At 40.3% G+C, this 27,300-nt stretch overlaps 1 protein-coding gene across 3 annotated transcripts in view; it reads left to right on the top strand.

The window, feature by feature from the left end:
• The first annotated feature begins 13 nt into the window (after nucleotides 1-13).
• PRORP (protein only RNase P catalytic subunit) overlaps nucleotides 14-27,300 on the top strand; it is a 134,762-nt gene continuing 107,475 nt past the window's right edge. The window contains exons 1-4 of one of the 3 annotated variants that reach the window (XM_054716542.1): nucleotides 14-79; nucleotides 640-1,900; nucleotides 3,911-3,958; nucleotides 4,420-4,552. In XM_054716542.1, the coding sequence (XP_054572517.1) occupies nucleotides 918-1,900; nucleotides 3,911-3,958; nucleotides 4,420-4,552 (1,164 nt within the window). In that variant the 5' untranslated portion in view covers nucleotides 14-79; nucleotides 640-917. Of the gene's footprint in view, nucleotides 80-639; nucleotides 1,901-3,910; nucleotides 3,959-4,419; nucleotides 4,553-27,300 lie in introns of those variants that run through there. The other 2 variants (XM_054716541.1, XM_054716543.1) reach the window with 2 other exon arrangements.

Genomic DNA, 27,300 nt, shown 5'->3' on the forward strand with positions numbered 1-27,300 from the left:
GCGGGGCCGTCGCGGTGCATTGTGGACACGGTAGTTCCCGCCGCAGTTATGGTTGCGTTCGTGAAGCGTGCGTGCTGCGGTGAGTTGTTGAATGAAGTGAACTTGGTGTGTGACTGACCTGTGCGCTGTAGGCAGAGCCCTCTGTGGCCGGCCCTCCCTCCCTTACCTGAGTGTTGGCCCGGCTCTCTCCCCTCCTCGCCCACCCCATTCCCGTGCCTGACGCGTGTGGCGGTCTGGGGACAGGGCCCCTAGACTGGCTTTCGCCGCCGCCCTTGCTGCTGCTGGTGGGGCTGGGCCTCCGGGTCACGATATTCGACTTGACGCCTCGCCTTCAGCCAGGCGCCCAGGGCATCCTATCCCCTTTCTTTCTTTTTTAAAAATATATATTTTATTGATTTTTTTTACAGAGAGGAATAGAGAGCTAGAAACATCGATCAGCTGCCTCCTGCACACCCCCCACTGGGGACGTGCCCGCAACCAAGGTACATGCCCTTGACCGGAATCGAACCCGGGACCCCTGAGTCCACAGGCCGACGCTCTATCCACTGAGCCAAGCCGGTTAGGGCCCTATCCCCTTTCAAGGACAGCTGTGATTCACGTGGGCCAAACGGGGCGGTCCTCCTTGTGCTTTTCCCTCAGGTTCGCGGACTGGAATGTGACGGGCACCAGCGATTCCTGCTCTGGCTCTGCGATTGCGGCAGACATCGGATGCCCCCGGATCCACATTGCTGAAGGGAGAAAACTCATAAGACTTCATTGCTATTAAGTTGGCTTCAAAAGCAGAGCCTTGGTTTTCCTGTGAGAAATTGAAAATCGTCATTTAAAAAGTTGCGCTTCGACTCGTCCCCTCCTCCCATTCCTGCATTATGCGGTAGAAGTAGGGGCTTTTCTTCACCATCTGCTGATCTCACGGCACAATGACTTTCTGTTTCACTGGTATCAGAAGCTTTCCTAAGCTTTGGAAAAACAACCCATATCTCGGAGTAGGCCCAGGACACACTTATAACTCTTTCTTTCTGCAAGATTGTTATGGCCTCAGGAACCAACAGAAGTTGTTTTCTCTTAAAACAGTGTCTCCACAAAATACCAAAGCAATAAATCTGATTGCCAAGGCCAGATATCGCAGAAAAGAAGATGAGGGCAGTAATAAAGTTTCTTCTGAGTTTCCTCACCTTTTTGCAGCTGGAGCGGCTAAGAAAAGATCTCAAATGAATCCTCAGAGTCAAGATCTTGCCTTGTCACCTGAGAGGAACATTATTCAGCTCCCAAGAAAACCTTTGAATTCAGAGCAGTGGGATAAACTTAAAGAAGATTTCAAAGGAAAAGCTAATTTTGAAAATTGGATCATTGCACAGATGACTGACTACAATAGCTCTATAGATGTGGCCAAATCTTTGCTGGCCTGGGTAGCTGCAAAAAACAATGGTATTGTAAGCTATAATTTGCTGGTCAAGTATTTGTATCTCTGTGTCTTTCATAAGCAGACATCAGAAGTTTTTGATGTCTATGAAATCTTAAAAGCCAGATACAAGAGTTTAGAAACTTCAGCAAGCACTCTTCTCATCCGAGGATTAATCCATTCAGACAGATGGAGAGAGGCTTTGCTGCTGTTAGAAGACATCAAAAAAGTCATGACCCCTTCAAAAAAGAATTATGATGACTGTATCCAGGGAGCCCTCCTTCATCAAGATGTAGACATAGCTTGGAATTTGTTTCAGGAATTGTTAGGTCATGATATTATTCCTATGATGGGAACTTTAAAAGCCTTCTTTGATTTTGGAAAAGACATAAAAGATGATCAATATTCGAAGAAACTGCTAGACATTCTTTTGTATCTAAGAAATAATCAGCTATATCCTGGGGAATCATTTGCACACAGTATAAAAACATGGTTTGAGAGGTAATTTTGATTTTTCTTTCTCTGTATGTTTTTATTTTAATACCTATATAGCCGCCTTTTTTATTGGTTGCTGAGATTATTCAGATTATAGTACCTTTCCCATCTCTTAAGATTTGTTTCCCTTTAAGACAAAATCTTCCTTCTCTAAAAAAAGCAGCATAAACAAATTGTGTTAATCTCTACTCATCACATAAAAGGGAAATTACAGAGAATTTGTAGTTTTTATGTGTTTTTCTATTTAGAAGGATCACTTATTTTGCTTTCTTAAGTACCTGGCAAGTTGTAAGTACTTATGAATAGCACTTGTGCCTGGAGTTCATAGCAATAAAACTAGAGCTGTCTTTGGGTCGTATTAGTATTTTCAGAAGTTTTGGAAACTAATGACTGGTATAATGTGTATATATATATATATATGTTCTGTTTATGTATTTCATCAACTTGGGTAGTTAGAGTTGAGGGGGAGATCCTGATCAACCCTGATATGTAAGCATTAGCATGAACAATCTTCATCCTTGCATTCATTTTAGATCTATCATTAAACTGCTCTCTCCAAAGCTCTCCAATGTCTTTCTTTCCTTTGCTTTTATTTATGTTACTGGCTTTGTGCCTTTTTATTGCTTCAGTCTTTAACTTTCTTATTTCTTCACCGTTAATTTGCTTCAGGCTATTTCCTAAAATTTTATTCCTTTTCTCTCGTCCCCCCCGCCCCCCCTCCGCTTTTTCTACTATATGTCATCAGAGCTTTGAAGTGGTAATCAAGCTCAATTATATTTTTTGTTTGTTTGTTAATCCTAACTCAAGGATATTCCTTTATTGATTTTTTTAAGAAAGAGTAGAAGGGAGACAGAGAAACATCGATGTGAGGGAGACAAATCGGTTGGGCTTGGTGGATCAAGCCTGCAACCAAGGTACCATAATCAAAACCTCAGCCCTTCAGTCTGAGGGCTGATGCTCTATCCACTGAGCCAAACTTTCTAGGGCTGAATTATCTTATTTAATAAACTTACTGAATATCAACAGAAGCACTAGATTGTGAAAAATTTTTGCAAGGATTTTAGATTTTATTCTGTTATCAAGAGTGTTTGTCTAGGAGTGGAGTTTTAGAATGGTAACTGCCAAAATAGTGAGAAAAGAAGATTGGAGAGGGATTAAAATTGAAAACAAATAAGTTTGGAGGCAATTATAGGTTTGAATAAGAGATTATAAGATTCTGAATTAACTGAAGAAGAGAAAGCAATAGAATTAATAGAATCATGGTGATATATGTAAGAGGAAAGAAGAAATGACAAGTTGAACAAATAAGTATTTTGAATACCACTAATTAGGGTAGCCACCGAGGATATTTTGTGACACAAGATCTTTTATGGCATTCACAATTGGGAATGCAATACATGTCAGTTAAATAATAGTAGTAGCCTTGGCTAGTGTGGCTCAGTTGATTGAGCATTGTCCCATGTACCAAAAAGGTTGCTGGTTCGATTCCTGGTCAGGGCACATGCCCAGGTTTCGGGTTCCATCCCTGGTCAGGGTGAGTACATGAGGCAACCAATCGATGTTTCTCTCGCTCTCTCTCCTCTCTCTAAAATAAATAAAAACAGATTTAAAAAAATAATAGTGGTATAAGATAGTATAAAAGAAATTCCTGTATCATGGGCAGGAACAATCTCTGGCAGCTTTATGGAGAAGGTTAGAGTTGAGTTATAATTAAGAGATTATACTATTAATATCAGATGCTTTCTGTACAGGTCCTGTGAAGGTAGATTTAGACTTGAAGATGAGGGTCACATGAGAGAAGTGAAGGGAAGAAGGAGATCCAGAGTAGGGGAGGGGTACCATAAGCTTCTTAGCCCTATTACAGTATATCAACCACTCTTCTAATTAAACCTTTCTAGGGAAATAGTCTGAACTTTTAAAAGTTCTTGCCTATCTAGTTTCTAAACTTTGGATTCAGTAGGAATCTGAACTGATGATTTGGTTTTGCAACCTTTTTTTATTTTTTATTTTTTTTAGTGTTCCTGGAGAACAATGGAAAGGACAATTTACCACAATCCAGAACAAGTAAGGCCAATATTTTATTTTTAACTTGTTTGATTCAGGTTTAATAGGTTGTTTTGCTACTGTTTAAAACCTTTTAATTCCTGAATGTCTTAGAGATAAAATAATTAAGAGTTAGAGTACCCTAGACAAAAGCCATGTTTATGCATAGTCTGTGCTCAAAGTGTTTTTCCTGTCTGTACTGTGAACCTTTGTGAAGCATCAGAGATGTTTTCTCGTAGTTGTGTTTTAGGAATAACTTGTAAAACTATCTGGATGCCCAGCATGCTACTCTTTTGTGTTTTCTGGCACACTAATGTGTGACATTACCAGGTGTACAAAAAAAATCATAATGCATGTGATGATCATAAAGGCTATATTCTTTTTTTAAAATTATCTTTCAATTTCCTCATGTCTTAGGATTATTTATTTTTTTAAAAGTCCTTTTCCAGGACACTATTTAACACAAACAGTTGTAATTACAGTGGTCAATGTTTGGGCTGTGGAAAAACCATAGAGTCTATTCACTTGAGTCCAGAAGAGTATGAACTCCTCAAGAGAAAAGTCCTGAGCGATGTGATAGATGGAGGTGACCAATACAAAAAGACGACACCTCAGGTGAGTCTGGGCCAGGTTTTATTGCATTCTTGGTGTCTAGAGCAGGGGATGGCAATTTTTTTTCTCTAAAAGGACAGATAGTAAATACTTTAAGCTTTGTGAGTCATATAGTCCCTTTTGCAACTTTTCTACTCCGCTGTTGTAGTGAAAATAGCCATAGCCAATACATAAATGAATGAGTATGACTGTGTTTCAGTAATTATTGTATTTATGAAAATAAGCAGTAGACTGGATTTTTTTTTTTTTTTAAATGCAAAGAGAAGCAGTAGACTGGATTTGGCCTGCTGGCCATAGTTGCCAGCCTTTAAGAGAGATTGCTTTAGAATTTCATGGAACAATTGGGTCAGACTATTACCCATCTATTAAAGTCAGTCCTATTTCATCTGGGCACAAGTGCACTTAAGCCAAAAAGATAATGCTTATTCTTTATCTAAGTGTGTTCCAATTATGTCCCAATTAATTGATTATCTGTCTAGACTTAGTGGGATAAACACAGGTGACCAGGAGTCAGCAATAATGGCCTATCCCTTGGTATTTCAATGTCTAGACAGCTGAGCCGAACCGGAACACATGACACACAAGACAGAATTAGTATGTAATCACACAGGGTTTATTTACCTATTCCTAGTGGGTCCTAGGCTCCAGCAAAGGCCACCCGGCGATGCACTCTGAAGGACAGATGACGAAAACAGAGACAGGCAGGCGGCCGCAGTTGGTTCAGGCTCACACAACAGAGCAATTAGGGGCTTGTCTCTCAGAGCGACGTGGAGTCCTCCTCTTATTGGGCAGGAGACCGCAACTGAAAATGATCTCCAGGTTATATAGACCGTGGTTAACAACTTGTGTCCTTATCAGTGTGGGCCAGACAGTGTGCCTTATGCTGGGGGCAGGGCGTTTATACTTTAAGGGCTCAGAGCTTTTACATCAAGATAATAGGGTGTTCATTAATTTTGGGAGTTTCAGAGTATTGAGGGTTTCCATACAACTAACATTTCATACAATAATTATTTCATACATTAGAGAGGTTACATTATTATAACATTGTGCTTCCAGAAAACTGTTTTCAGTAGACTCCCATGAAAGTATTATGGTTTCTCACAACTTTTTTAGTCAAGAGAGTTTAAGATAACAAAGTTATCTCCCAAGTTTTCTTAGTATTGAATTTGATTCTCTGAATTATTTTCAATAGCTTTATTTTGCTAGTCTTCAGTACTTTATGCTGGTTTACCAAGATTAAGTGGATATAAAATGCTTTTATTTTGAGGAAAAGCTGCCCATCATCTCACTAAATGCTTTTTCTTCAAGGTACTAAATAAAAACAAGAAGTGAAAATTGTTCTGCCTTCCTACCTTGACTTAAAGTGTCAGATCATATATTTTTATTGATTTCAGAAAGGAAGGGAGAGGGAGAAAGAGATAGAAACATCAGTGATGCTGCCTCCTGCACACCCCACGCTGGGGATCGAGCCTGCAACTCAGGCATGTGCCCTGACTGGGAATCAAACCATGACCTCCTGGTTCATAGGTTGATGCTCAACCATGGAGCCACACCGGCCGGGCATAAAATGTCAGATAATGCCCCTAGGTTATATGAAAAGCTTTAATCCTCAGAATAAAGTCAGTATCTGGTCCATAAAAACATCTCCATTTTATGGAATACTTTTCAGCTGACTTTATTGATAAAATCATAGTTAACATCAAGTGATGCTTAAGTACTTTACATTGATTATTTTATATCTTAACCCTTACAACCACCCTATATGGAACTATTTTATTTCTATTTTACAGATAAAGTGATTGAGACTTTGGGAGATTAAATCTGCCAGAGGATACCTTGCTAATAAAAACCTTTGTTGTTACAATACTGTCTCTCATGGAATGAAAAGTTACAGTGACAACTGTAACTGACAGCCAATTGGTTGTAGTAGCTCTTTAATGCCTTAGGAATTTCTACCACTAAAATATGAATTAAACAGATTTCCTTTCTCTTATCCAATATTTTTTGAGCACTTACGTGTATCTTCTGAAGTAGGTGTTTAGATTCAAGGTTGTATGAATTATGCTGTTTGCTACCAAAAACTTACCATTTCTGTTGTGGACTAATTGAATATTCTTCCCACCCTCCAATTTTTTATTTAGTAAAATTTTCAACCTAAAGGAAAATGAAAAAATAGCACAGGGAACACCTACATACTCTTCATCTAGTAACCAGTTGTTATTGTGGCTTATATACTTTCTCTCAATATATGTGTTTTTTATGAACCATTTAAAAATAAATTATAGATATGTTACTTTAAATGTTTCAGCAAATATTTTCTGAGAATAAGAAAATTCTATGTAATTAAATAGCATCACATGTGAGGACCTTACTATTAATTCAGTGTCATTTAATAAAAAGTATATATTCTGATTTTCCCCATTGTCACCCCAAATTGTACTTTATAACTTTTCCATCTCTGATCCAGGATTCAGTCAAGGTTTACTCATTGCCTTTTGTTGTTATGTCTCTCTAAATCCATAATTGTCTTCTCTGCTTTTTTTTTGTTTTTATAACATTGACTTTTCTGAAAAGTGTGGGTGGTTAATCTTATACAGGGCTTTTCAAACTTCGCACCTACGAATCACTTGAAGATCTGGTTAAAATGCAAATTATGATTCAGCTGTCTGAAATGGGGCCTGAGATTGTGTATTTTGATAAGATCCCAGGTGATGTGTTTATGGTCTTTGGACCACATATTGAGTAGCAAGACTGTGCATAATTGTTTATTATTTTATTTTCATTAATTCAGTATGATTGCAATAGTAGATTACATGGATGATGCTGTAGTCTTCTTATTGACACAGCAGCCAAATAATATCAAGTTGTGCTCACTGTTGCTGATGTTAAATTTGATCACTATACAAGATGTCAGCATTGTAAAGGTACATTTCTCCCTTTATAATTTCCCTTTGTAATTAAAAATTAAGTGATCTGTGAAATAATACTTTAAGACTAGCCCAGCCAGTGTGGTTCAATGGTTGAGTGTCAACCCAGGAACTGGGAGATTGCTGGTTCAATTCCCAATCAGGGCACATGCCCGGATTACGGGCTCGATCCTCAGTAGAGGGTATGCAGGAGGCAGCTGATCGATGAAGTTTCTCTCTCATCAATGTTTCTGTCTCTTTATTCCTCTCTCTCTAAAATCAGTAAAAATATATATATTTTTAAAAAAGACTATGCAGATATCTTGTCACCCATTAACTCTTCACTCAATGTTTTTAGAATCATGTAGGAGATGTTCTCTACCTTTGGAGGTAGCAAAGTGGTGATTATTTTATTTCTTCTGCATTTATTAGCTGACATTATTCTATACAAATTTTCCCTTTTCCCCTCTCTTTCTCCTTACCCCAATTTAAAAATAATCTGTATGGACATGAGGATTTTTAAAAAATATATATTTTTATTGATTTCAGAGAGGAAGAAAGAGGGAGATAGAAATATCAATAATGAGAATCATTGATTGGCTGCCTCCTGCACGCCCCACACTGGGGATCGAGACCCCAACTTGGGCATGTACCCTGACCGGGAATCAAACCGTGACCTCATGGTTCATAGGTCAACTCTCAACCACTGAGCCATGCTGGCTGGGCAGGATTCTTTTTTTTAAATTTAATTAACGGTGTTAGAGTTCATTACCATCATTATTCTTTTTGATGCTCAAATTGTCCAAATTTGACCTGTGGGAGTTCCTTCAAGCAACTGTGACTTTTATATCTACCCCCACATCATTTCCCCTGCCCCCAATCAGTTTTGGAGCACTTCTGTGCTTTCTGGCACATGTCCTAGGCTCTTACCTTGAAGCGCTCTTGCCCCAGTTGTGGAATCGCTAATTGAGTACTTTTGTTTATACTCTCTTTTGTGTTTTCTTTTTTTATTGCATTTATTGGGGTGACATTGGTTAATAAAATTATATAGGCTTCAGGTGTACAATTCTATAATACATCATCCAATATGTTGTGTTGTTTATTCACCATCCCAAGTCAAGTCTCCTTCCATCATCATTTATTCCCCCTTTACCTCTTCTACCTTCTCTCACCCTTCTTTCCCTCCGGTAATCACCATATGTTTAACACTCTCAATGGCTAAGCTTTGCCATAATTTTTAAAAAAATGAATATCACTTCTGGATTAATAGAAGGAAAAGTTGTTACTTTTCTCTGCTGACAAAGACCTAGTACCTAGAGCAAATCTTCTCTTTGAAGAATGTTATTCTGTAAGAGGAATTCCAGGCTCATGACTATGGTGAAATAAAAAAGAGTAGTCATGCATTTAATTAACCATAATTCACAAAGCAACTGAAGATAGTCACAGAAGGACTGAGACATTTTATGACAAGGGAAATTATTTTCTTTTTTCTCTCCAGGCATCCTTCCTCTTTCCCTCTGCAACTCCCCAATTCTGTATCCCATTTCTTGTCATCTGCCTTTTTTCTTCTTTTTTTTTATTGTCTAAAGTTTTACACATGTCTTCTTTTACCCCAATGGACACCCTCCCTTCCCCAGCCATTCCCACCCCTGGCAAGCTCCCACTGCCCCAGTGTCTGTGTCCATTGGTTATGCTAATAATGCATGCACACAAGTCCTTTGCATGCTCTCTAACCCCCTCCCCTCCCCTACCATTTGTCTCTGGATCTATTCTTGTTCATCAAATTATGTTGATCATTATATCCCACATATGAGTGATATCATGTGATATTTATCTTTCTCCTACTGGCTTATTCCGCTTAGCATAATGCTCTCCACTTCCATCCATGCTGTCACAAATGGTAAAAGTTCCTTTTTTATGGCGGCATAGTATTCCATTGTGTAGATGTACCACAGATTTTTTTTTAAAATATATTTTATTGATTTTTTTACAGAGAGGAAAGAAGAGGGACAGAGAGCTAGAAACATCAATGAGAGAGAAACATCGACCAGCTGCCTCTTGCACACCCCCTACTGGGGATGTGCCCGCAACCAATGTACATGCCCTTGACCGGAATCGAACCTGGGACCTTTCAGTCCGCAGACCGACGCTCTGTCCACTGAGCCAAACCGGTTTCGGCGTACCACAGTTTTTTAATCCACTCATCTGTTGATGGGCACTTAGGCTGTTTCCAAATCTTAGCTATTGTAAATTGTGCTGCTATGAACATAGGAGTGCATATATCCTTTCTGATTGGTGTTTCTGGTTTCTTGGGATATAGTCCTAGAAGTGGGATTACTGGGTCAAATGGGACTTCCATTTTTAACTTTTTGAGGAAACTCCATACTGCTCTCCACAGTGGCTGGACCAGTCTGCATTCCAGCCAGCAGTGCAGGAGGGTTCCTTTTTCTCCACATCCTCGCCAGCACTTGTTGCTTGTTGATTTGTTGATAATAGCCATTCTGACAGGTGTGAGATGGTACTGCATTGTTGTTTTGATTTGCATCTTTTGGATGATTAGCGACTTTGAACATGTTTTCATATGTCTCTGGGCCTTCTGTATGTCCTCTTTCTATTTAGGGCCTTTGCCCATTTTTTGATTGGATTGTTTATCTTCCTTTTGTTAAGTTTTATGAGTTCTCTGTAAATTTTGGAGATTAAACCCTTATCGGAAATATCATTGGCAAATATGTTCTCCCTTGCAGTGGGCTTTCTTGTTGTTTTGTTGATGGTTTCTTTTGCCATGCAGAAGCTTTTTATTTTGATGTAGTCCCATTTATTTTCTCCTTAGTCTCCATTGCCCTAGGAGCTGTGTCTGTAAAGATATTGCTATGACATATGTCTGCTATTTTGCTGCCTATAGAGTCTTGTAGGATTTTTATGGTTTCCTGTCTTATATTTAAGTCCTTTAGCCATTTTGAGTTTGTTTTAGTGTATGGTGTAAGTTGTTGATGTAGTTTCATGTTTTTGCATGTATCTGACCAAATTTCCCAGCACCATTTATTGAAGAGATTGTCTTGACTCCATTGTATGTTCTTGCCTCCTTTGTAAATATTAACGGAGCATAATGGCTTGGGTCGATTTCTCGGTTCTCTGTTCTGTTCCATTGGTCTCTATATCTGTTCTTGTGCCAGTACCAGGCAGTTTTGAGAACCATGGCTTGGTAATATAGCTTGATATCTGGTATTGTGCTCCCTCCAACTTTGTTCTTTTTCAAGATTGCTGTGGCTATTTGGGGTCTTTTTTTATTCCATATGAATTTTGGAGAGTTTGTTCTAGATCTTTGAAATATGCCGTTGGTATTTTAATGGGGATTGCATTGAATCTGTAGATTGCTTTGGGTAGTATGGACATTTTAATGATGTTGATTCTACCAATCCCTGAACATGGTATGTTCTTCCATTTGTTTATGTGTTCCTCTATGTCTTTTTTTAATGTCCTGTAGTTTTCTGAGTACAGGTATTTTACGTCCTTAGTTAAGCATATTCCTAAGTATCTTAATTTTGTTGGTGCAATGGTAAGTGGGATTGTTTTTTTTTTTGCTTCTCTTCCTGTGAGTTTATTATTGGTGTATAAAAAGGTCATAGATTTCTGGGTGTTAATTTTGTATCCTGCTACATTGCCAAATTCATTTATTAGGTCTAGTAGTTTTTTGATGGAGTCTTTGGGGTTTTCTATGTATAGTATCATGTCATCTGTGAATAAGGACAGTTTTACTTCTTCTTTTCCAATTTGGATGCCTTTTATTTCTTCTTCTTGTCTGATCGCTATGGCTAGCACTTCCAATACTATATTGAACAGGAGTGGTGAAAGTGGGCATCCCTGTCTTGTTCCTGTTCTTAGGGGAAATGAGTTTAGTTTTTGCCCATTGAGTATGGCAAAATTGGCTGCAGGTTTGTCATATAAGGCTTTTATTATGTTGAAGTATGATCCCTTTATTCCCACTTTGCTGAAAGTTTTTATCAAGAAAGGGTGTTGGATTTTGTCAAATGATATTGTACCATCCTTGCATCCCCAGAAAAAATCCCACTTGGTCATGGTGTATGATCTTTCTAATAATGGTGAATCCGATTTGCTAGAATTTTGTTGAGGATTTTAGCATCTATGTTCATCAAGGATATTGGCCTGTAGTTCTCTTTTTTTGTGGTGTCTTTATCTGGTTTTGGGATTAGGGTAATGCTGGCTTCATAGAAAGAGCTTGGAAGTGTGCCTTCCTCTTGAATTTTTTGGAATAGTGTGAGGAGGATAGCTTTTAGTTCTTTGAATGCTTGGTAGAACGCCCCTGTAAGGCCGTCCGGACCAGGGCTTTTGTTTGCTGGAAGATTTTTTATTGCTACTTCAATTTCTTCAGTAGATATCAGCCTATTCAGGTTTTTTTATTTTTCTTGATTGAGTTTTGGGAGCTTGTATTTTTCTAAGAATATGTCCATTTTGTTGGAATAGAGTTGTTCATAGTATTTTTTCATAATCATTTGTATTTCTGAGGGATCAGTTGTTACTTCACCTCTTTCATTTCTGATTTTGTTCATTTGGATCCTCTCTCTTTGCTTCTGGCTAGAGGTTCATCAATCTTGTTTATCCTTTCAAAGAACCAGCTCTTGGTTTTATTGATCTTTTGTACTGTATTTTTGGTCTCTATGTCATTTATCTTCGCTCTGATCTTTATTATTTCCTTCCTTCTGCTTACGCTGGGCTTCTCTTGTTGCTCTCTTTCTAACTCTTTGAGTTATAGGGTTAGATAATTTATTACCATTGTTTCTTGTTTTTTGAGATAGGCCTGTAGAGCAATGAACTTACCTCTCAAGACTGCTTTCACTGTGTCCCATAGATTTTTGGATTGTTGTGTTTTCATTGTCTTTTGTTGCCATGATGCTTTTTATTTCTTCTTTGATCTCTTTGGTAACCCAATCATTATTTAATAGCCTGTTATTTAGCCTCCAGATGTTTGATTTTATTTATTTATTTAATAAATCTTTATTCAGTTTATTACAGTTGTTCCTCTTTTTTCCCCCCATAATGCCCCTCCACCCGGTTCCCACCCTACCCCATGCCCTTACCCCGCCCCCACTGTCCTTGTCCATAGGTGTAAGATTTTTGTCCAATCTCTTCCCGCAACCCCAACACCCCCTTCCTCCCAAGAATTGTCAGTCCACTCCCTTTCTATGCCCCTGATTCTATTATATTCACCAGTTTATTCTGTTCTTCAGATTTTTTATTCACTTGATTTTTAGATTCACTTGTTGATAGATATGTATTTGTTGTTACTTTGTTGTTCATAATTTTTATCTTTACCTTTTTCTTCTTCTTCCTCTTCTTAAAGAATACCCTTCAGCATTTCATATAATACTGGTTTGGTGGTGATGAACTCCTTTAACTTTTTCATGTCTGCGAAGCTCTTTTTCTGACCTTCAATTTTAAATGATAGCTTTGCTGGGTAGAGTAATCTTGTTGTAGGTTCTTGCTATTCATCACTTTGAATATTTCTTGCCACTTCCGTCTGGCCTGCATAGTTTCTGTTGAGAAATCAGCTGACAGTTGTATGGGTACTCCCTTGTAGGTAACTAACTGTTTTTCTTTTGCTGCTTTTAAGTTTCTCTCTTTGTCTTTTGCCATTGGCATTTTAATTATGATGTGTCTTGGTATGGTCCTCTTTGGATTCCTTTTGTTTGGGGTTCTCTGCGCTTCCTGGACTTGTAAATCTATTTCTTTCACCAGGTGGGGGAAGTTTTCTGTCATTATTTCTTCAAGTAGGTTGTCAATATCTTGCTCTCTCTATTCTTCTGGCACCCCCATAATTCAGATGTTGGTATGCTTGAAGTTGTCCCAGAGGCTCCTTACACTATCTTCATATTTTTGGATTCTTTTTTCTTTTTGCTTTTCTGGTTGGGTGTTTTTTGCTTCTTTGTATTTCAAATCTTTGACTTGATTCTTGCGATCCTCTAGTCTGCTTTTGGATCTCTGTATATTATTCTTTATTTCAGTCGATGTATGCTTAATTTCTGATTGGTCCTTTTTCATATCCTGTTTTTTAAGTTTTTTTTCTAGATGCTGCTCTGCTTGGGTATATTTTCCTATCTTGTCTTCTAGCCCACTGATACGGTCCTCCGCTTCTTCTAGTCTACTATTGATGCTTTCTATTGAGTTCTTTATTGCAGCAATGCCCTTTTTCATTTCTTCTTGGTTCTTCTTCATTTTCTCTTGGTTCTTATACATATTGTTGAATTTATCTTCCATCCTTTTCAGCAACCTTATGACCATTGCTCTAAATTCTTTCTCTGTCATGTTGCTTTCCTCCATTTCATTTGCTTCCTTTTCTGGTGATGCCTCCTTTTCTTTCGTTTATGAGCTATTTCTTTGTCTCCCCATGATTACTCCTCTCAGGGTGTCTGGTTATGTAGCTCTCTCTCTCCTGCATTGACTTAAAGGCACAAAATACAACACAACAAGACACAACACACGGAGCACCAAACACAAATGTATTCATGATACTAATAACCCCAAATAAAGGTGACCACCAAAGAAAAGAGAATTAGGGAATAGAAAAGAGTGCAAAAATGATATTAAGAAAAGGAAAAAATCTAAGAGAGAAAAGAAAGAGAAGAAAAAAGAAGGGGAAAAATATATGTATATGGTAGAGAAAACTCAAATAAAACAACTAATCAAAAAAAATTTAAAGAACAAACACCCAGAGATGAATGCAAACTACCAACAACAACTAATCCAAAAAATGCAAACAAAAAACATCCAAACAACAAACACTGAGATGAATCTGAGGAGGCAGAGCTTTCTCTAGGTGATATCTGACCTTTCTGTCCGCGGATTGCCTCACCAGCTGTGTTTAATTCACCAGTTCTGGGTGGGTGTTGTTCACTTCAGCTGTTCCTTCTATCTGCTTTGTGAGAAGGCTCAGCGCCCGTCCGCATTTTCGGTGCCGCTTCGTCTCCCCCCTGGAAAGCCCGTGGTCGGGGAGATTGGAATCCCGGTGTTTGTGGGTTCGCAGCTGAGGCAGCTGACCCCTGGGCATTGTGGTTGTAAGGTCCTAGGAGGTATCCGAAGTCTCCCCAGTTGAAGGTAAGGCTGGGTTTCTTGCCTTTCTTCTTTGTGGTTGTAAGGTCCTAGGAGGTATCCGAAGTCTCCCCAGTTGAAGGTAAGGCTGGGTTTCTTGCCTTTCTTCTTTAAGGTATTAACATAATAGTAATGAATGCTACTATTTATTGAATGATTACCATATGTCAGGCATTTCTAGGCCTGTTACACTCACAATCTAGCAATGATATCACCATTTTGAAGATGAGGAAGGTCAGGATAAGAAAAGTATCTATGGTTAAAGAACAGTGAATTGGGTCAGGGTTTTGTAATATTGGTGAGGCAGAAGTGGCAGGGATTAATCCAGAGCACTTCTGGTGGGTTGAAGTAAAGCCACCTCTTTTTCTGGGACTAGAGGGAAGGAATTAAGGATAGTGGATACATTAAATACATAGTTGCAGCAAAGAGTTGGAGCATTTATTCAGACCTCTAATTTTTCTGAGGGCAAATAGAGTATTTGAAAATGAGAGAAGGTATGATAGTCTAAGGGAGCTTGAGGAGAGTTTGAAGCCTTGGAAGTCTGGATTATTTGTGAGAGGATTGGCCCAAGTATTGATGGGAGGTGCTGAAGCCCCAACTGAGGCTGGAGAGCATTGTTTTTTAAGCCATATCCAGCAGTCCTGAGCCATCCAAGTATGCAAACAGAGAAGGCAATTGGATGGTATGGTATGGGAGTTGGCTGGTCTGGTGCAGTTGAGGGAAAGAGAAAACAGGAATGGAGGGTGTAGGTGAGAGGTGGCTAGATCAATGAACCATGAGATCAAAGTTGATAGGACGTAAAGATGGGTGGGACATGGATTAGGAGACTGTAGACATAAAAGTGGACTGAAGGCTCTTGGAGGTTGAAGATGGAGCATAAAGGGAGTGAGTGGAAATCAGGTTTGGTCCAGGGGAGGGGGATATTGTTGCTTAGATGTGGCAACATGAATTTTAGAGGAGACACTATTCGACTCACTGCAACTTTTCTTTCTCTTGTGTACATATCTAGGAATGGAATGGCTGGGTCTTTTGATAGGTGTGTGTGTAGCTTTTAAAGAAATCACCAAACTGTCTTCCAAAATGGTGTCTCTTTTTACATTTTTACTATCGGTGTATGAGGGTTACAGTTGTTCCACATCCTGGTCACCTTAATATGGTCAATCTCTTTACCTTTAACCATTCTAATGGATAGAAAGTAGTATGTCATTATGTTCTTAATTTATATTTTCCTAAAGACTGATGATGTTGAGCATCTTTATGTGATTAATTGCCATCCTATATAATAAAGAGGAAATATGCAAATTGACTCTCATGCTGTTGCAAAGATGGCGACGCCCACAGCCAATAAAGAGGGAATATGCTAATTGACTGTCACGCCCTCAAAGATGGAGGCACCCAGTCCTCTCAGTCCCCTAGCTGCCCATGGCTGGCCCAAGGCACAGGCAAGCTGGGATGGCGGTTACCCAGCCGCCCAGGGCCAGCCCGAGGGATGACCAAATGACTGAACAAGCAGGCTGCGTGGGGTGACCAGGCTGGCAGGGGGGTTAGTGAGGGATGACCAAACGACTGAACAGTAGGCTGTGTGGGGCGATCAGGTCGGCAGGGGGGGTACTTGGGGGTGACCAGGTCGGCAGGGGGGGCAGTTGGGGGTGATTAGGCTGACAGGGTGGCACTGAAGGGTGACTAGGCTGGCGGGGGAGGCAGTTGGGGGTGACCAGGACGGCGGGGGGGGCATTTAGGGGCAACCAGGCAGGCAGGCAGGTGAGCAATTAGAAGCCAGCGGTCCAGAATTGTGAGAGGGATGTCCAACTGCCTGTCTAGACCAGCAGTTGGACATCCCCTGAGGGGTCCCGGATTGGAGAAGGTCAGGCTGGGCTGAGGGCCCCCCCCCCCCCCCCCGTGCATGAATTTCGTGCACCGGGCCTCTAGTCCATATATCTTCTTTGGTGAAGTTCAGATCATTTCCCCAATTAAAAAATTTGTTTGTTTTCCTATTATTGAGTTGTAATGGTTGTTTATATATTCTAGGTTCAAGTCCTATATCAGATAAACCTTTTGCAAATATTTTCTCCCAGTCTGTGGCTTGCCTTTCATTTTTATCAAATAGAGATTCTGATTTAATTGCTCTGGTTTGAAGCCCAGGTATCAGGACTTTCAAAAGCTCCTAGATGATTTTGAAGTGCAGCCAGGGTTAAGAATCACTGCTTCTAATGTGAAATTTTGAAGAACCCTAATTATGTATAGCAACTTCTTTTCTTCAGGATAATTTGGGAGAAAAATCTCAATCGTAAGTATTTAGCCTTTCTGAAACCTTTGTTTACTGTACTTAGATATTACAGCCAGCAGATGGCGATAGTGTAACATAAAAGTTATTCTAGGTTATATAGAGAAGTCAACCAAGTTGAAGGATTTGGTGGGCTTCTTTTATCATTAAACTGAAAGATCTCTGTGTCATTTTTGTTTAAGTCAGATTAGTAATAGATAACGATGGGAGCTGTATATGTGAATTTTAAGTGAACAATATAGAACTCCATATTATATCCATGTACACTGCTTGTTTAACTCCATGAAACTAATTGAGAGGACATCAGTGAAGATCAAAAAGTGAATTTGGAACTATGTGAATGGTGTTAGTTTAATATTTTTTTTAGTTTAATATTATTTAAAAAATTTTTAATTTTATTCTTAGCAATTACAGATTTATTTTTTCATATATAATTGCTCAGTTATGAATTCAATTCTTTAATCTTTTTATTAGGGAAAATTTCAAACATGTGCAAAAGTAGAGAGGCAGTATAATGAACCCCTAGCTCAGTGATTATTAACTCATGGACACTCTTATTTGATTTATACTTCCTGTTCCTCCCTTGCCCCTCAGGTTTTTGGGAAGCATATCTGAGCTTAATCATTTGTCCTATAACTTATAAATTCACTTTTAAGCAACTTTATTTCCCCTATCTTAAAACATACTTCTTTGTGTAGAGTGATATTTTTCCTGTACAATAAGAAATACTTTAGAACAACAATTATCAAACTTTTTGGTCTTCAGACCCTTTTACATTCTTAAAAATTAAGGACTCCTGAAAGCTTTTGTTTATGTGGGATTATATTTACTGATAATTACTTCATTAGAAGTTAAAACTGAAAAACCTTTAAAAATGTATATTAATTTATTTAAAATATCAATATAAAAACTATTACATGTTGTCATAAAATATATTTTTCTCAATAATAACTCTGTTGTCCAAAACAAAAAACAATATATGAAGAGATAGGCATTGTTTTACATGTAAATCTCTTTAATTGCAAGGCTTATTAGAAGACAGCTGAATTTTTAGTATATGTGCTGCCGAAGCGAGCACAGACAGCTGAATTTTTATATTTGCTTCTGTATTCAGTCTGTTGTGGTAAGTTATTTTGGTTGAATATATGAAGAAAATGGAGGCTTATAGAGATATGTAGTTGGAAAGGATAAGAGTATTTTATTGGCATTTTCAAATCATTGTAGTTATTCTTCTTTAATATTATGCCAAAACTCCATTACACATTTGTGAACAATGGGAGTGAAAAAGACAGGTAATATCTTAGTTTAAAAACCACTGCTCAAGGGGTGGGAGAAGAAGGGAGAAGATCTGACTTTGGGTAGTGAGCACATGGTGCAATATACAGATCTTGTAACACAGAAACCCACACCTGAAACCTGTATGTTCATATTGGCCAATGTCACCGCAATAAATTTAATTTTAAGAAAAATAAACAAAAATAAAGTATGTTGATGCATACCTCACATTATATAGGCAGGCATATCTTGGAGATATTGTGGGTTTAGTTCCAGACCACTGCCATAAAAAGAATGTTGCAATAAAGCAAGTCACAGGAAAAAATGAAATAAAAAGAACCACTGCTCTAGAAATGCTTTAGAGATAGTTTTCTCTTCTTTCTGTTTGAAAAGTTTGAGTAAAATGGATTTCCTCCAATTTTGTTACAAAAGCATATTAACACAATAAGTTAAAACAAAACAAAACAAAGATAGTCTCACTACTTAGCATATCTTCTGTTTAGTTTCTTCTGTTCTGTTTTAGTTCTTACTGAGACTTCTTTCATCATCTTTCATTTTCCAAAATACCAGTAGAAGTGTTTTTTTCTAATTATAAAAATATTTATTAATTATTTAAAAACTGCGGTCAAAATAGACAACTTTAAAGAAGGAAATAATAGCCCAACATAGTCGTCTCATTTTGAACTTTTAATGAAACTTTAATTACAATAGCACTCTCCCATAATCCTGTGATTTAGAACTTCTTAAATAAAACTTTAATGACTTGGGATTCTGTTTTCTGAAAAAGAAATCTGAGGCAGGCAAATTGCCTGTAGTACATTTAATTGAGTTTTTAAGGGTTAGGTTTAAATCAAATAATTTGTTCTACTTGATAATATATTTTCAGTTAATTGACAGAAGGGAGGCCTTCTGGTGTTTTTCTAATTACAGATTTTAGACAGCAAATGTGACCCAAATGAAATGTCATTATTAGATCTGATGTAATGTAGGCTTGTTTTTGTTTTTAATTTGAGAGTGGCAGCTGCAGACTATGAAAGATGTGAACTAACTGAGCTCTTCATCATAGTCTTCAGAACCTTCCACTCTCATCTCTTCTTGGTTTGAAGATCTGGTTATCTTTAAGATGAACTATGAGGTTTTTCCCCAGATTTAAAAAATGTTGAGTGGTAAATGGCAAACTTTGGGGGTTTGGTAGTTAAAACAGAAAACTGAGAAAGAAATTTAATTATCTGCAAAGTATAGTTTTAAAAACATGTGTTTTGAATTCTCTATTTATAAAAGCCCATTAGAGATAAATTGTCCTCTACTTAAGCACATTTTACTCAGTGCATACTTAATTAATCGGTAATGCTATCCCCATTTCCTCTTCAACTCCACAACTGAAAACTAAAAAATAGGCTTATTATCTCTGGATCATCAAGGTGTCTTAGTGTAAGAATTGTGGCCAATGGCCGAAACCGGTTTGGCTCAGTGGATAGAGCGTCGGCCTGCGGACTGAAAGGTCCTGGGTTCGATTCAGGTCAAGGGCATGTACCTTGGTTGCGGGCACATCCCCAGTGGTGGGTGTGCAGGAGGTAGCTGATCGATGTTTCTCTCTCATCGATGTTTCTAGCTCTCTATCCCTCTCCTTTCCTCTCTGTAAAAAATCAATAAAATATATTAAAAAAAAAAAGAATTGTGGCCAAAATGTGAATCTTTTAGAAAAATCAATGAGTTCCGAAGTACAGGAAGGGTAAAAATATAAAAAGAGAAATAGGCTGACTCCTTGCAGTGCCTTCTCAGCATCACATACTGGTATTTCCCTTATTTCTTCAATTTTCTTTATTTTCTCTAATAAAGTACTTGCTGAAATTCTACCAACTGGGCCCAGTCTTTTTTAGAAGAACTAGCTTGAAGTAGTGCACTTCCTCCTGCTGCCTGACTTCTGTTTTACAAAGTTATGAGAATTAGAATTTTGGGGTGATTTTTAGACATGGAGAACATTTTGGCGGAGAGATCTGAGGATGCAAGAGTGGGAGTTTTCACATGGCAGTACTAGAGGCAGAGGGATAAAGGCATCTTAACTTTAGGAGTTTTGAACAACATGGGAGTATGCAAAAGAGAAACATATTTTTTTTAGGCCAAGCACAAGAAAGTGTTTTTTTTTCTTATACTCTGTGACTTTTTCTCTCTCAGATTAAGGCTGGCACTATTATCATACTGTAGCCTTATTATGTTTTGGCATGGAAACCAAATCACTTCTTATAAGTTTGTATTTACAAGAAAAGTATTGAGTTCTAAATAGCCATCTTATAAGTGAAGTTTTAGAAACAGTATGTTGGAAGTGAGGCAATATCCAGAGGGATCACACTTTTAGTTTTCTTTTACTTAGAAAGTGCTGGCTTAGATTTCGGATTCATTTTTTCTTTTGCTGATAACTAAATGCACCTGTTTTTATTGCCTTTTCATTTGGTCTCTCTAGAGAATAGAATAATGTAAATAAGACAGTAGATTAGAAATAGCACACTGGTACTGAAGAGGGACAGCCTACTTCTGAGGTAAGAGAAAACGCTCGGTTTGAAAGAGTATCAGCTGAGATGTTGACAATCAGGGCAAAGGTCTCCTCCATTCTCCATAGCACAAACTGATTTTTATAAAGATGCCCCTCTTGCAGTCTTTTTTATCTTAGTAAATATAATTATTACCACTTTTTTTTAAATTATTACGACTTTTTGATTCAAGCCACTAACCTAGACATCTACAATAGCTTCCTAACTGGTTTCCCTGTTTCCCAATGCCCATGTATGTGTTTGGTGAGAGTGATCCTTTTAATTTTTAACTAGAGGCCCGGTGCATGAATTCATGCACGGGTGGGGCCCCTCGACGTGGCCAGCAATCGGGGCCGGTTGGGGCCGCCTCCCCCATTACCGGTTGGGGCCGATCAGGGCCGGCTGGCGGGGGGTGGGGGGGTGGGGTGGGAGGGAATGCAGGAGGTTGGCTGTGGGAACACACTGACCACCAGGGGGCAGCTCCTGGGTTGAGCGTCTGCCCCCTGGTGGTCAGTGCGCGTCATAGCTACCGGCTGGTCGTCCGGTTGTAATGGTCGCTTAGACTTTTATATACTGGCAGTCCTCGCGTTATGCTGGAGATCTGTTCCTATAGCGTGAAGTAACTCAATTTTTGCCATAAGTCGGAACCCACCTACATAAGCACCTACATCACTCACATGGAGCACATACACAGCAGTAATGAAGTGAAACAGTAAAAAAAATGTAAAAGAAAGATAACAATTTCTGACCTTTACTTGTAGTAAATAAATAATAAAAAACATAAAGTACATATGTACATATGTCAAAATAATGGAACTTTTTTTTTCTTCATAAATACTGTAAATGGGAGATGGCGACATAACTACAAAGTGATGTAAGTTGAGTCTGACATAATCCAAGGACTGCCTGTATCCTATCTAATAAAAGAGTAATATGCAAATTGACAGTCACTCCAACAAACAAGATGACCGCCCCCATGTGGTCAAAGATGGCCACCACAAGATGGTCTGCAAGGGAGGGCAGTTGAGGACGATCAGGCCAGCAGGGGAGGGCAGTTGAGAGGGACCAGCCCTGCAGGGGAGGGCAGTTGGGGGCAACCAGGCCTGCAGAGGAGGGCAGTTGAGGGGGACCAGGCCTGCAGGGGAGGGCAGTTGGGGGGAACCAGGCCAGCAGGGGAAAGCAGTTAGGGGCAACCAGGCCAACAGGGGAGGGAAGTTAGGGGTGACCAGGCCTGCAGGGGAGGGCAGTTGGGGGTGACCAGGCCTACAGGGGAGGGCAGTTAGGGGTGACCAGGCCTTCAGGGGAGGGTAGTTGGGGGAGACCAGGCCGGCAGGGCAGTTAGGGGCAACCAGGCTGGCAAGGGTGGGCAGTTTGGGGTTACTGGGCCAACAGGGGAGGGCAGTTGGGGGCGTCCAGGCCTGCAGGGGAGGATAGTTAGGGGCAACCAGGTTGGCAGGGGAGGGCAGTTAGGGGTGACAGGCTGGCAGGGGAGGACAGTTAGGGGCAATCGGCTGGCAAGGGAGCAGTTAGGCGTCGATCAGGCTGGCTGGGGAGTGGTTAGGGGGTTATCAGGCTGGCAGGCAGAAGCGGTTAGGGGCAATCAGGCAGGCAGGCAGGCGAGCTGTTGGAAGCCAGCCGTCCTGGATTGTGAGAGGGATGTCCGACGGCCCGTTTAAACAGGAAGTTGGACGTCCCTTGAGTGGTTCCAGATTGGAGAGGGTGCAGCCTGGGCTGAGGGACACCCCCTCCCCACCCCCATGCACGAATTTCTTGCACCGGGCCTCTAGTATAGATATATTTTTATTGATTTCAGAGAGAAAGGTAGAGGGTGGGGGAGAGAGAGAAACATCAGTGATGAGAGAATAATTGATCAGCTGCCTCCTGCACACCCCACACTACACTGGGAGATCTAGCCTGCAACCCGAGCTTGTGCCCTTGACCAGAATCGAACCTGGGACCCTTCAGTCCACAGGCTGACACTCTGTCCAGTTAGTCAGATTGGCTAGGGATTTGATGTGAGGGAGACACATCCTTTTAAATCCATGTCAGATCTTGTTACTTCTCTTCTTAAAACTCCAGTAGCTTTCCATTTCACTCAAATTAAAACTAAGAGTCTTTACAGGGACCTGTAAGCCCTTTGTATTAGCCTGTCAGGTCTTATTTCATTCTACTCATACTGGACTTCTTGGTGGCTCTCGATCTCTCCAGATATACTGTTGCCTCAGGACCTTTACACTTGCTATTTCCTCTTCCTCCAGATATCTATGATTATTCATTCACCTCCAACTTTTTTCTTAAATATTACATTCTTAGAATGGTTCCTCCTAGTCACCCTATTTAAAATAGCATTAATAGCCCTGGCCAGTATGCCTCAATGGTTAATGTTGACCTGAGCACCGCAGGGTCTCGGGTTCGATTCCGTGTCACAGGTACATACCTGGACTGCAGGTTTGATCCCCAGCCCAGTCAGGGCACATTCAGGAGCTAACCAATCAATGTGTTTCTCTCACATCAATGTTTCTCTTTTCCTCCCTCTCACTCTCTCTACAAAAGTCAATGGGCCTGGCCAGTGTGGCTCAGTAGTTGTGTACCAACCTATGAACCACGAGGTCACAGGTTTGATTTCCAGTCAGGGCACATGCCTGGGTTGCGGGCTCAATACTCAGTGTTGAGTGTGTGGGGCAGCCGATGGATGATTCTCTCTCATCAGTGATGTTTCTATCTCTCTCTCCCTCTCCCATCCTCTTTGAAATCAATAAACATATATTAAAAATAAATAAATGGGGGGAAATCCTCTGGTGAGGATTACAAAAAAACAACAATAATAAGATTCAGATAAAATAAAATAGCATGTATACCCTCACTCACACCCAGGCACTTTCTATTTTCTGTCTCTGCTTTATTTTTCTCCATAGCACTTACCATCATCTGACATTATTTATTTATTTATTTATTATTTATTTATTTATTTATATTTTATTTATTTAATAAATCTTTATTGTTCAGATTATTACAGTTGTTCCTCTTTTTTCCTCCCATAGCTCCCTTCACCTGGTTTCCATCCTCCCCTCTTCCCTTACCTCCCCCCCACTGTCCTCATCCATAGGTGTACGATTTTTGTCCAGTCTCTTCCCGCACCCCCCACACCCCTTTACCCCTGAGAGTTGTCAGTCCACTCCCTTTCTATGCCCCTGATTCTATTATATTCACCAGTTTATTCTGTACATCAGCTTTTTAATTCACTTGATTTTCAGATTCACTTGTTGATAGATATGTATTTGTTGTTCATAATTTTTATCTTTACCTTTTTCTTCTTCTTCCTCTTCTTAGAGAATACCTTTCAGCATTTCATATAATACTGGTTTGGCGTTGATGAACTCCTTTAGCTTTTTCTTATCTGTGAAGCTCTTTATCTGCACTTCAATTCTGAATGATAACTTTGCTGGGTAGAGTAGTCTTGGTTGTAGGTTCTTGCTATTCATCACTTTGACTATTTCTTGCCACTCCCGTCTGGCCTGCATAGTTTCTTTTGAGAAATCAGCTGACAGTTGTATGGGTGCTCCCTTGTAGATAACTACCTGTTTTTCTCTTGCTGCTTTTAAGATTCTCTCTTTGTTTTTTGCTCTTGGCATTTTAATTATGATGTGTCTTGGTACATGCCCTTGACCGGAATCGAACCTGGGACCCTTGAGTCCAAAGGCCGATGCTCTATCCACTGAGCCAAACCAGTTTCGGCAAAAAACAGACATATTAAGTAAATACAGATATGCTTTTAGGATAGAAGTTGCGAAGAGGGAGATTATAAAGCAGTGCCCCATTAATGAATTTCATGAAGAGGCAGCATCTTGTGTAGTGTTTTTCTCCAAACATCCTACCTAATAATAGACAAATATGCAAATTGACCACACCTCTGACATACCCACAAACCACGCCCACAAACCACACCCACCATCCAATCAGAGTGAGTATGCAAATTAACCCATCCAAGATGGCTACAGCCACAGAGAGCAAGGTTTCCCAGGCAACAGAGGGAAACAAGCTTTCCGCCAGCCATTGCAGGCCTAAGCCTCCACTCAAGCTACAAAGTTTCAATTATAGAAGGTAAACAAATTCAAACAGAAATGGCGTCAGAATGGAGCTTGAGAGAGCAGGCCAGGGTTGCCACCGGCAACAGGGGAAGCAAAGCTTTCCGCACACCCTGGCCGGGACCACCCGCTTAAGGCAACAAAGTTTCAATTATAACCCCAACAATAATGGCTGCCGGCCTCAGAGGGAGCCCCAGGCTTGGCTCCGCTCCAGGCTACAAAGTTTCAATTGTAGAAGGAAAATAAATTCCAGATACCAGGGCCTCCGCTTGGGTTGCCAGGGGGCATGGCCGGCCTGCAAACCACCACAGGGCCCTCGCTCAGGCAGCCCCACACCTCAAGGGAACCCCACCCTGATCAGGGACACCCTTCTGGGCAAACCAGTTGGCCCCCACCCCTGTACCAGGCCTCTATCCTATCTAATAAAAGAGTAATACGCAGATTGATCATCACTGCAACACACAATATAGCTGCCCCATGTGGTCAAAGATCCTGCCCCCATGTGGACACAAGATGGCCAGCAGGAGAGGGCAGTTGGGAGGCACCTGGCCTGCAAGGGAGGGCAGTTGAGAAGGACCAGGCCTGCAAGGGAGGGCAGTTGAGAGGGACCAGGCCTGCAAGGGAGGGCAGTTGGAGGTGATCAACCCTGCAGGAGAGGGCAGTTAGGGGTGACCAGATCGGCAGAGGAGGGAAGTTGGGGGCAAACAGGCTGGCAGTGGAGTGGTTAGGGGGTGATCAGGCTGGCAGGCAGAAGCGGTTAGGGGCAATCAGGAAGGCAGGCAGGAAAGCAGTTGGGAGCCAGCAGTTCTGGATTGTGAAAGGGCAGTCGGACATCCCTCGAGGGGTCCCAGATTGGAGAGGGTACAGGCTGGGCTGAGGGACAATCCCCCTCCATGCACGAATTTCGTGCACCGGGCTTCTAGTAACCTATATAATAAAATCCTAATGTGCAAATTGACCAAACAACTGGTCGCTATGACGTGCACTGACCACCAGGGATCAGACGCTCAATGCAGAAGCTGCCCCCTGGTGGTCAGTGTGCTCCCATAGGGGGAGCTCCACTCAGCCAGAAGTTCAGCTTAAGACTGGTGAGCGCAACGGCGGTGCATAGGGCCTCTAGTATTCATTATAAAAGACAAAAGTAGTTCAGAAATGTCACTGTAGAAAGTGAAAGACCCCTTCTTTAATCAAATAATTTTAAAATGCTGCAAATTGGTCCCGCATTTATGGCTCAGTGGTTGAGCATTGACATATGAACCAAGAAGTCACAGTTCGATTCCCAGTCAGGGCACATGCCTGGGTTGCTGGCTTGATCCCTGGTGTGGGGTGTGCAGGAGGCAGCTGATCAGTGATTCTCTCTCATCATTGATGTTTCTATCTCTCCCTCTCCCTTCTCTGAAGTCAATAAACATATTTTTAAAAAATACTGAAAATTGTTATGTCATTTGCACATGGTAATTTATTCCTGTTTCTGATTATGAAATGCATGAGAGATGAACTTTAGATTAAGAGCTGGAGAGAGATTTTATACTGAACTGCATTGCTTTTCCTTTGCAAAAGGGATATTAACATTAGTTCTGGATTGAAAAAAAATCCTATACATGTTAATCCATTATGTAGTGAGAACTATAGCTAAAGTGACAATCTGGAATGCTCCAGTGTGCTTCTACTCCTGCCTTTGATGCAAGTGGCAATTATAGACTAATTGTGGTGTGGTCAGGCCTTCCATGAAGAGAAATTTGAACCTGAGAGCCTATGTCCTCAGCAGTGCTAATTGGGAGATGTGGAGTAAGGGGATTTCCACTCTTTGTTAATAAGATCTCCAGGCGCATTTCCTCTTTGTTTTTGCATTTCTCTCAGCTGTGAAGCAGCTGCAGGGAAGTAAAATGTAATTTCCTGCCCTTGGGTTGCTGGCTTTTCTTTTGGAGAATTATAATTGGAAGAGTGGAATGTGTATGGATTGAGTTACCTACACAGCTGATTTAAACACCAGTTTTTCAGTTTTATTGAGATATAATTGACATATAACATTGTATTAGTTTAAGGTGTACAACATAATATTTGATATTTATAAGGAACTGATTATCATTAAGTACCAAAATAACCTGAAAAATCACTTTCAGAACTAGCACAGCTGAATGATCAGATCCAAAGTACTGCATTCATGTTCCCTTGTCAACTATGTCACCAGTGAAGCTAAATTAGTTTTTAAATCTTCAATTTATCACTGTTGTATTAGGATAAAACTTTTATAGTAGAATATCCTTATAAATACTAGTAAAATAATGATAATGGACTTGGAGGGAAGAGGAAAGGGCCATAATTCTTCTCTTTCTTGTTTTGTGATTAACCCTGTTGGTTTCCAGATATTGTTCCACTAGAGGCCTGGTGCATGAAAATTCATGTGCTGGATGAGGGGGGGTCCCTCAGCCTGGCTGCCCCCTCTCACAGCCCAGGAGCCCTCAGTGGCGGGCGGTGATCCAGCGGTCAGGGGAAGGCCATGCCCCCATCACTCCTCTGCTGCTTCCACTGCCAGCAGTGCAAGCCTTGGTCGGCCCTGGTTACCTGA

The sequence above is a fragment of the Eptesicus fuscus genome, chromosome 5 (assembly GCF_027574615.1).
Source record: "Eptesicus fuscus isolate TK198812 chromosome 5, DD_ASM_mEF_20220401, whole genome shotgun sequence".
Lineage (NCBI taxonomy): Eukaryota > Metazoa > Chordata > Mammalia > Chiroptera > Vespertilionidae > Eptesicus > Eptesicus fuscus.